We start from the raw sequence: 11,777 nt of genomic DNA on the forward strand, positions 1-11,777 counted from the left end.
TGCGGCCATGCTGGGGCCCCGTCTTAAAGGGTATAAGTCAAACAAATCGGTGCCTAATATTTGTTCTATCGGTCTCTTTTGCCGAAGCGTACCAAATCCACTCAGAGGGATTTGGTTGATCCGAGGCTATAGTAGAAAACACTTGCTCAAGGTGGCACGCCTGCGCCTACAAAATAAATCTGAGCTAACGTATGATATGGCTTCATCGCACCTCTGGTTTCCGAGTAATCTTTTACCTTTTTACCTTTTACCTTTTACTTGTTTCAGTCATTAGACTGTGCCCATGCTGGGGCACCGCCTTGAAGAATTTTTAGTCGAATGGATCGACCCCAATCCGTTTTATAAAACCTGGTACTTATTTTATAAGTCTCTTTTGCCAAACCGCTAAGATACGGAGATGTAAATACACCAACACCAGTTGTGAAGCGGTGGTGAGAAATAAACACTGACGCAAAGATACACACACATGGATCCATCCATCCACTCATCCATCCACTCATCCATCCATCCATCCATCCATCCATCCATCCATTCATACATACATACATACATACATACATACATACATACATACATACATACATACATACATATAACACACACACACACACCACACACACATGACAGAAGTAAATAGACACAATTATAATCATTGAATCTGAAATTATGCATTCAAATTATTTGTTGATTGTTATAATGTGAATATTTAATATTTAGTAACATGCCCTTTGCATTTTTCAATGCAAGGAACCTATTAAGCATGTTACTGGCCAGATGACGAATATTCTCTTGCGGAATTTCTTGCCAAGTTTCGTGCAGAAATCTCAAAAGATCTGACTTTGAATATGCTTTCTTGTTCTTTTTATGTAGTGTCCTGTCCATTATGTCCCAGAGGTGTTCAATGGGGTTCATATCTGGTGACTGGCTTGGCCATGGAAGCTTTTAATGCCATTCTCATCCCATAAATTTTGGGTTATTTTAGCTGTGTTACAAGGAGCCTTGTCTTCCACAAATAAAGAGTTTTCTTTAACTATTTCACCACTGAAGAAGGCTGGAAGGGGTCCTTTCTGCAATATGGACCTATATTAATCTGAGTTTATGTTTCCTTCACACTCCACCGGCTCTGATCAACCATTATTCCAAATTGTTCCCCAGACCATCACAGAATATCTGGCATGTTTCATTGTTGGCTGCAATCTTTTCACATCAAGTTCTTATCACAGAATCGCCAGACCCACACTCGACTACTGTCGGAAATACAGCAAATCTGGACTTATCAGATAATATAACAGTATCCCAAAATATTAGCAGTCTCTACACCATCTCACTGGCCCAATCTTTTCTCCGCTTGATGTTGGCTGGTCGAAGAAGTGGCTTCCTTCTTGCTGCTCTGCCATAGTAACCAAGTTTGTGGAGACACCTGACAGCTGTTCCGGGACTGACATCAACTTGTTCTGTTACGTCAGAAGCCTTGCAACGAGGATTATCCTCCGCACTTTTCTTAGCATAGAGAAGGGTCCTGTCAGGGGGCCCTGGTTGATCTGGGCGAGGTGATGTAGATCCCTTCTCCACTCTGGTGAATTCACAATCACTATTTACTGTAGAAAACGGGATCCCAAAGTTTTCTGCGATTTTACGCTATGCCCACCTTTAGAATGACCCACTATACGGCCTCTTTGAAATTCAGAGAGTTCCAAGGCTTCTTTTGTACATGGCATGATTAAACAACCACATATAGAACTAGAAACATAAAAATCTCAATTAATAAAAAATATATACCTTTACAAGTTAGAATAAATATAAAACGATGTTTTATGGGGTGTCTGTTTACTTCTGTCATGTCTGTGTATATATGACGGGCTGTGTATATATGACCAGATCCACTCATGTCTGTGTATATATGATCAGATCCACTCACAAAGCTTTGGTCGGCCCGAGGTTATAGAAGAAGACACTTGTCCAAAGTTCCACGCAGCGAGACTGAACCTGGAACTATGTGGTTGGGAGGCAAGTTTCTTACCACACAGCCACGTCTGCGCCTAACTAGAAATTCACTACATATCAAAAGTGTACTTAGCAGTCTGTAATGGTACGATGTTGTGCAGATTTGAGTCACACAACTTCAGTCTAATAGCAAAATTACGACAGTCCAGTTTATACGCAACGGTCCTAAAATAAGATTTCATTTTACATCTCTAAACACTTTCTTTTCTTCATTATTCTTTGTAGTGATATTCTGTACATTCAACTTCGAAAAGAAATGTTCTTCAATCACTTTTGAGCACGATTGTTATATATACCTTCAGTTATTGTGTACTCTAACTGGGCCTCACATGCAAGGTCATAGGTTATTTATTTTAATATGAGACCATCATGTCTCGCTCATATTGTTATGATTCATGTACCTAATGTAGTACCAGGCAGTGGCTCTCATGGCTTCTGATCTTAACTGATTGGAAGTGTTATCATGTACATTGTTTTGTCTTGATATAAAAGATGGGCTACAGCAAATATTCTGCTCAATACCACAGATTTGCTTGTCAGTTGTTTGACCTTAACCAGTTGAGCATGTCCCTTAGTGGCTGACGATATGTGCATCTCTGATCACGAGCAGAAGTAGTGAGGGAGCATCATAGCCATGTGTTGAAAGGAATTATTAAAGGTTTGGATAATTCACCTTTGGAAACATGGGTGTTTCGTTCAACATCCTTAAACAATCCTTATTCAGGGACCTTTTGAGCAGGATGGGTTACTCGACCTGAAGAAAATTCTAACTGGGCCCCACCCGCAAGGTCATGTGCTGTTTATCTTGATATGAGATCACCATGTCGCACACATATGGTTGTGATGCATGTGCCTAGTGTACCCTTATCAGACGGGTAGTCATGATGGGTATACTGGGCTTCGTATATTTTACCCCAGTGTCACTTTGATGGAATGCACTGCTCTCTCACTCAATAATAATAATAATAATAATAATAATAATAATAATAATAATAATAATAATAATAATAATAATAATAATAAATTCATAGAGCACTCTATGAATAAATGGCAAACAGTCCTACACCTCCAAACAAAAGAGGGACTCATGAAAACCAAAGACATCCCCATTAGAAGAGGAATATTCCAGGGAGGTACGCTCTCTCCACTCCTTTTCTGCTGGGCACTGTCACCTCTATCTGATATGCTAAATAGAACTGGATGCGGATATAAATGTTACGGCAAAACGATCAGCCACCTTTTATATATGGATGACCTAAAACTATACGCTGCAAATGACAAACAGCTGGAAACACTATTAAAGACAGTTCATGGATTTACCAAAGAAATAGATATGAAATTTGGATTAGAAAAATGCGCCAAAGTAACCATGAAAAGAGGAAAACTAGTTAAGAGTAACAACATCACACTAGATGAAGCAAATGAAATAAAAGAATTAGACCAAAGCCAAACTTACAAATACTTAGGAATCCATGAACTAGATAAGACACAACACACACAAATGAAAGAGAAAATAAAAAAAAAAAAGAATATTATAGACGAGTTAGATCAATACTAAACACAGAGCTCAATGCTAAAAACAAGATAATAGGTATCAACACTTTAGCTGTCCCAGTTATAAGTTACAGCTACAATATCCTTAACTGGACACGAAATGAACTGTCCAAAATAGATAGGAAAACAAGAAAAATACTGACAGGATCTAGGATGCATCACCCAAAATCTGACATAGAAAGACTATATATACAACGTATAGAAGGTGGTAGAGGCCTTATACAGCTGGAAAACTACTATAAAATAACCACCATAGGACTGCAAAAATATCTACTTCAGAAGGAAGGAAAACTGATCCAGATAGCGGCAAAACACGAGCAAAACAAAAACTGTTCTCAGTATTTAAGGAAGCTGACAAATACAAACAAGAAATCATACCACCTAATAAACATGAAGAAGAAGAAGAAGATGATGAAGAAACAACAAAAGCTATAAAACAAATGAAATCCAAACTAAAAATAGAACAGCAACGAACCATGATAAAACGATGGCAAGAAAAGCCCCTTCATGGTAAATACTGCACTAAACTAAACGCAAAAGAAATAGACAAAGAAAAATCCCAGCAATGGTTGAGAAGCTCAGGACTCAAAGCAGAAACAGAGGGATTTTTAATTGCAGCACAAGACCAAAGCCTCCCCACCAGAAATTACCAAAAACATGTAATGAAAAGAAATATTACAAGTAACTGCAGAATATGTGGAGATGGACAAGAAACAATAAATCATATTATCTCTAGCTGCCCAGTCCTGGCTAAGAAGGAATATATTCACAGACATGACAGAGTTGGAACTTACATACATTGGAAGCTATGCCAACATTATGGAATAACAACAGAAAAAAGATGGTATAGGCACACACCAGAAAAGGTCACAGAAAACGAGAAAGCAACCATACTCTGGGATATGCCGATACACACAGATAGAGAAATTAAGGCCAACAGACCAGATATAGTTGTCAGAGACCATGAAGAAAAAAAATGCTTTCTAATTGATGTATCAGTACCGGCAGATGACAACGTGTCTCTAAAAGAAATGGAGAAACTCTCAAAATACAAAGACCTGGAAATAGAGGTAACTAGAATGTGGAATCTGAAAACAGAAACAATTCCTATCATAGTAGGTGCATTAGGCATGATAAAAAAATATTCAGACAAATACATAACAAAAACACCAGGACTTACAAACACATATAACATACAGAAAATTGCACTACTAGGCACTGCACACATCCTACGCAGAACACTTTCCATACAATAACCATCAGAGCATCACAACAAATCACAGCACATACCCAAGGCACACAGAGCTGCGCTCGGTAGTGAAGTGAAAGCACGCTATAAAAATAAAAATAAAACTACTGAATAATAATAATAATAATATTTAATAATAATAATAACTATAATAATAATAATAATAATAATAATAATAATAATAATAATAATAATAATAATAATAATAATAATAATAATAATAATAATATTTAATAATAATAATAACTATAATAATAATAATAATAATAATAATAATGCAGAGTGAAACTGATTTTTCTTTACGTGACGATCGTTTCCATGGTTGTTTATTATTTATACTTCACGTATGCAAAGACTGTGTGAAATATCCGTTTCATGTCATCAAACGTGTTTTGAATTATCGGGTTACAACCAATCTACGAGAAATATATCCCAGCAACATAAGAAAAATAGGTGTGTCGACATACTGATCAAATGTAAAAGGCTAGATTTAATATTCAGCCAATCATCGCACTTATCCACTTAGGCATTTATAAATGACATTTAAAATCATAAATTAAGTTATCATATTGTTGTCATAGCAGTTCTCAGAGAATAGATAAACAAACCAGTTAGGCGTTATAAAGACATCAGCGTAGACAAGCGACTAAAAAGGAAACATCCATAACAAGATAACATTAAAGAAATCAAGGCAAAACGCAACAAACATTAAAATATATGTATACGTATACATACACACGCACACACATATACACACACATATACATACATACATACATACATACATACATATATATATATATATATATATATATATATATATATATATATATATATATATATATATATATATATATATATATATATATATATATATATACAAAAGACGAAGACAGATGTATGAACAACAAGCAGGTGTATTAGTTTGACGCTCGGGGAAGTGAGAAAGTCTTTTACGTTTCGAGCCTACGCTCTTCAAAACATATCCATTTACCTACTTATATATATATGTGTGTGTGTGTGTGTGGTGTGTGTATACGTCTACCTACATAAAAACCTGCTAACAAATATACCTGTGTATGTATAAACTGTGGGTATTGGGTATCACTATTTTCTACGTATGTCTCCTATTTAGTACTGGGGATGTTTCATTTATGAGGACGTACTCATGTAAATTTCTGAGTACTGGGTCCTTCGGGTGCTTGGATAAAATGCGGATGTTAAGTCGACCCAGTGTGCCTACATGTTGGTCTTTGGTATGCTGGTAGAATATGGAGGACTGTTTTTGTTGTCATATTGTCTCAAATGTTCATTTAGTCTCTTCGCAATGCTTCTAGATGTTTCACCTATGTATATCATGTTCTTGTCTTTACAAGAACCCTCTATGTACCTTATGCTGCAGACTACATTTCTAGTTCTGTAGTTAATGCCAGGGTTAATCTTACATACCATGCAGTTATCATTGGTGCATTTGGTATTCTCAAAGGGGTACGTTTTACATAGTTGTGATCTGATGGAGCGCCTTGGCTTTTCAACGATTTTAATGTTGAGTTTGGCCTCCTTCCGAACTTTCTAATCTTCTACGAAACTCAAATAAGCCTGATATTTGGACACTGTTCATATATTCGGGACAGTACTGCTGCTGCTACAAACAGATACAAAACGAAACCATTTGAGTGATCGTCCAATGCATATAACCACTGGATTGCAGACATACTGATTCTTCAACCTCTTCTACACCGGCCTATGCCTCTCTAAATTAACTAGTATCTCACCCACGATCCATACGCTTCTCTTACATCATTATTACAATTCTGCTTTAATGCTTCGTACCAAAACTGCAACTGAAATTTTCTTCATCTCACCCATATATTTCTCTTTATAAACTTCCACCTCCATATATTGAAGATGAACCTCACCTCCCTCCTTCTCTTCCCACTCCATTTCCTCTAACTGTCTTATAAAAATTTCCAATCAATAATGTGGATTATTCAACTCATGTAGTCTGTTGGGTCAAATGGAAAATAATTTTGTGATAATAACATCTATACTTAACGAACTTTTAAATAAAATTTATTTTTGTAATATAATCTACTTACAGCAACACAAGAAGCAAGTTTTGTCCAGAGTATTCTAGCTGCCGGTATCATGCACACTCTGACTCGAAGATGTAGTTTAGGACATTTTAGTGACTGTGGCTGTGATGACTCTAAAAAAGGAAAGCGAGGTAATTAAAGAAATCCTTTTAAATTGCTTTGTTTAATGAATTCGAATGTAGAAATATAAACAGTTACACGGCGTCAATTTATGTTAATTTGTTCTCTAATCGTTCGGATGGAGGCTTGTATTTCAGATCCTTTAATGAGATTCCGTCAAACTTTGAGTTTTATGTCAAAGAGCAGGCAAGAAAAAGTGTACAAACATGAATCAACTATGGCTGATTATTGCTCTATATTTTCAACACAACTAATACTATTCTGTCCTTTAAAGTAGTCATGGACAACCCGCGCGCTGTGGGACTTTATGGCAATCCTAACGTAAAATTACATTGAATGTTTTTATAGTAAAATGGCTGCCTAATGTTGAATCAAGTCTCATGCAGCACGCTTCTCAGAAAAAGGTTTCCCAAGCTTACTTTAATGTCTCAACTTCTCCCAGCGAACTGACTGAACCGTTAGAACGTCGGACAGTATGCCTCGCAGTATTTATTCCACCTTACTGCGCTCTGAGTTCAAATCCCACCGTGGTCAATTAAGCCATGGTACGATGAAAAATGTACCAATCCAGTCTGGTGGATTGACAGAATTTTTAAGAACGTTGGACTGAATGCCTTGCAAGTATTTGTTTTGGCTCTTTGCGCTCTGAGTTCAAATCCTGCCATGACACACTTGGTTGATAGATTTAATACATCATTTGTTTAAAACTAATACCTAGAACCTTAAATAAATTTAGCAGAGTCTACTCTGCCGCAAGAATTTAATCCAAAAATTCAGTTTTAGGAGACTGAATTTCCTCCAAAATTAGAAAATTAAAAAAGAACTAAAACCTATACTGTAAATTAGGTTGGAGTTGAAATATCTGATTTATATTTTACTTTATTAAACTTAATGCTTTAATTTCTGTTTTGAAAAATAATTGTTTAAATGGTAGTTAAATATAAAGCAATACTAACTATTAGAATATAATTACAAAACAAATAAATAAAATATGAAGCAAATGAGAAATGAGAATTATTAACCGTTAAATTCTGTGAAATTCCTTTATTTTAACTGCTGTTGTTGTTGGTGTTGGTGGTGGATGGCTATCGTTGAAAGCATATCTCAATGAATCTATGAATACGATATAAATAAATAACTGTTTGTATTGCACAGAAAAAGAAACTTTGTTTTATTTTGTTTTAGGTGGTCATAACTGGCTGTGGAGTGGCTGTAGCGATGATGTCCGGTTCAGTGCTAGAGTCTCGAAACAATTGATTGATTCTCTGGAGAAAGGAAAAGATGCTTTAGCCTCCATGAAGCTTCACAACAACGAAGTCGGTCGTATGGCAAGTATTGTAGATTGCAGCATTAAAATCGAAAAACAACTTTAATGAACATAAATAATAAATTCCATTAGCTAAATATTAAAATCGTTCTATTTGATTTAAATTTTTAAAAATTAAATTATAATTTGGGTAGTGAATTAGATCCGTTTTTCAAAAATTCTTAGTAATATATATAAAAAAAATGAACTTCCGTCGTAATCATCATCATGTGTGTATGTCATTATTCAGTTTTATTTCTAGATTTCTTGCCAATAGAGAAAGAGCCGCTTTCTAAGTTAGATCCAAGGCTCCTTCATTGGAATTTCAATATCAACAACAGGGTATTTTTTTATGTATGATGTATGTATGTATTAAGTATGTATATGTACAAATTTGTGTGCTTTGCTTTATGTATGTCTTCTCATGCATATATTTGCATATCTATACATGCTTATATATACTTAAATGATAAACTTCTGGAAAATTTTACTGATTTTTACAGTTCCAGTGATGGTTTGGATCTGTAATCTTCGAATCAACTTTCTCCTTTCTGGTTTTGAGAAACTTAATTTCGGGCTTCGTGCCTAGAGTAGAAAAGATTATTATCATTATTATTACTGGCGAGCTGGCAGAATCGTTAGCACGTTGGATGAAATGTTTGGCGGTATTTCGCCCATCGCTATGTTCTGAGTTCAAATTCCGCCGAGGTCGACTTTGCCTTTCATCCTTTCGGGGTTGATATATTAAGTACTAGTTGCGTATTGGGGTCGATGTAATCGACTAGTCCCGTCCTCACAAATTTCAGATCTTGTGCCTTCAGTAGAAAGAATTATTATTGTTGTTTTTGTTGTTGTTGTTGTTTTTGTTGTTGTAATTACAGTTCTATGACAGTTTATTCATTGTTCTACTTATTTTCAGGCTGTACGAAAAACAATGAAGACCATTTGTAAATGTCACGGCGTGTCTGGAAGTTGCACCACGAAAACTTGTTGGCGCCAACTGGCAAACTTTCGGCGAGTGGGCTACTATTTGAAAAAGCGTTACTTTAAGAGTTTACATGTAAACTTTCAGGAAGGCAAACTCGGTGAATGGAATGTGGCAAGCGGTCAAGGATTGTCGTTAGTATCTAAAACTGACTTAGTATATCTAGAAAAATCTCCCGATTATTGCAAGCAAAATGTATCACTCGCTATAAAAGGTACACTTAACAGAGAGTGTAAACGACCAAACAAATCAGAAAAAATATCCAAATGGGAAAGAAGGAGCTGTCAACGGCTCTGTTTAAGTTGTGGTTATCGAATAAAGCATTGGACTGAAGAGGTTCTAGTTAGCTGTCATTGTAAATTTCTCTGGTGCTGCGCTGTGAAGTGTAGAAAATGCTTAGAGAAAACGGACAAATACTCATGCCGAAAATGAACCAATTACCTCTCTCTCTCTCTCTCTCTCTCTCTCTCTCTCTCTCTCTCTCTCTCTCTCTCTCTCTCTCTCTTTCTCTCTCCCTCCCTCCCTCTCCATATATATATATGCGCATACATAAATACACGTACATGCATATAAGTACACATATATGCGTGTGTATATATATGTGTGTGTATGTATGTGTGCGTGTATATATATATATATATATATATATATATATATATATGCATGCATGTATACACATGTGTGCGTGTATGTATGTATACACATACACATACATACACGCACGCACGCACACACACACACACACACATATATATATAATACGCCCATATACACACATCATACTCACACGTATACAAATACACAGATGCACTGTTTCTCCGTAACAACCATTATTTTTTAAACTCTCCTCCATTTATTCTCCAGTATAAACCCTGCCTGTCCTATGAATCTTTCTCATCTCCACGTTTTGTTTTTTTTTCTGTTTTTAACCTCACCATTTTAAACCACTTAGAATCTGTATACTGACGTGTTTTCCTTGGACACTTGAGGAATAAAAATCGATAGTACAATTCCATATATTAGTCATATCGATTGAATATTCGAATTTTGTGAGTATGATATACAGGAAAACAATGAGAATTCTTTTCATATATGGAGATATTTTCTGGAAGAAAATACCTGGAATTGGACCGTTTCTTAGTTTCCAAAAATGAGATGCTTTAGAAACTCCTGCTACAATTACATAGTAATATGTTTTAAGTAAACATGTCTGTGTTGTTTTTCCTTGAATTATATATGGCATTATCAAGATAATTTTGGAGCTCCCAATTGCATCTTTAGAGTATATTTATAACATTTACTTTTACACCGCGTTTTTTGAGTGTGTCAATATCCGGTCATTAACTGGTATCTTTTTCCTAAATATGTATATTATCCCAGTTGTCTTCTCACTGACAAGTATCAGCCTCGCACCCGTCAAAATATTAAGAGAAAGTTTTTTTTTTTGTTTTTTTTTTGTTGTTTTTTTTTGTGGGCCCACCCTTTCGTTATTGATGAAATGACAAAAATCGATTTTGCTCCATATAATTATTATTTCTTCAAGAAGGTGTTTGACAAGTTTAAAAAGTTAGAAACCACCTAAATTCTATTAAACATAGTAATTTCTCCACCCCTTTCCAGTTTCCACAGCCCCTATGACCACTACTACCACCAAGGTGTCTGAGAAATATCGCATTATCACCATTATACGAAGTAGGCTTCTTTATTTTTAAGCAAAGGTTAGTGACAACTTATCCACTAAGCTCCCTGATCAACCTGAAACAATACATTTATTCAGGGATAAGACACTTGATGATTACCAGAGGCCGAGGCAATCGAAACTGGTGTAAAAGGTATGTTAAATATAAACCTATTAAAGATGAGATTGAGAGTCTGAAAAATGATCGTCTTAACAAAAGTTTATCTCAGAACTTTAGACATTTAATCAATATGTAACACAATCTTTAATTTTGAAATATTTATTCCAGATGGCGATTATTTCTTTTTTTCAAACAGGTATACAATGTGGAAACAATATGTTTTCTTTTTCCTACCTTGATAATGATATTAAACAGGATGTGTTATCGTTTGGCAGAGATAGTTTATGTGTACTCATTATATATGTTTGTAACTTCAGTTTGCATGTTATAACTATAAACTTCTGTTGCGATCCTGGTTTAGCATGATGTTAAAAAAACAGTGTTGCTTTTTTCTTTTCTATTTTTCAGCACTTCATCTCACACAGTCGTGTTTACATATCTATTTATCTAAAGTTTTTACCTTTCTCTCAAGATTTTTATTTCTTCTTGCAACATACGACACACTAATTTTTTTTTCCGCATTTTTCAAGCCTAGCCAGGCTCATGGGCCGGCAGCGTTACTCAAGAAACAGGAAGAGAGAGCGAGAGAAAGTTGTGGCGAAAGAGTACAACAGGGGTCGCCACCGCTCCTACCGGAGCCTCGTGGAGCTTTTAGGTGTTTTCG

The 11,777-nt window shown here is 35.6% G+C and overlaps 1 protein-coding gene across 4 annotated transcripts in view; it reads left to right on the top strand.

Annotated features, from left to right (window-relative positions):
• LOC115209497 (protein Wnt-8b-like) overlaps window positions 1–9,846 on the top strand; it is a 95,460-nt gene extending 85,614 nt beyond the window's left edge. For all 4 annotated transcript variants that reach the window (XM_036501127.1, XM_029777923.2, XM_036501125.1 and 1 more), the window contains exons 4-6: window positions 6,909–7,034; window positions 8,209–8,351; window positions 9,249–9,846. In XM_036501127.1, the coding sequence (XP_036357020.1) occupies window positions 6,909–7,034; window positions 8,209–8,351; window positions 9,249–9,746 (767 nt within the window). In that variant the 3' untranslated portion in view covers window positions 9,747–9,846. The remainder of the gene's footprint in view (window positions 1–6,908; window positions 7,035–8,208; window positions 8,352–9,248) is intronic.
• The last annotated feature ends 1,931 nt before the right edge of the window (window positions 9,847–11,777 follow it).

Source organism: Octopus sinensis, linkage group LG3 (assembly GCF_006345805.1).
Source record: "Octopus sinensis linkage group LG3, ASM634580v1, whole genome shotgun sequence".
Taxonomy (NCBI): domain Eukaryota; kingdom Metazoa; phylum Mollusca; class Cephalopoda; order Octopoda; family Octopodidae; genus Octopus; species Octopus sinensis.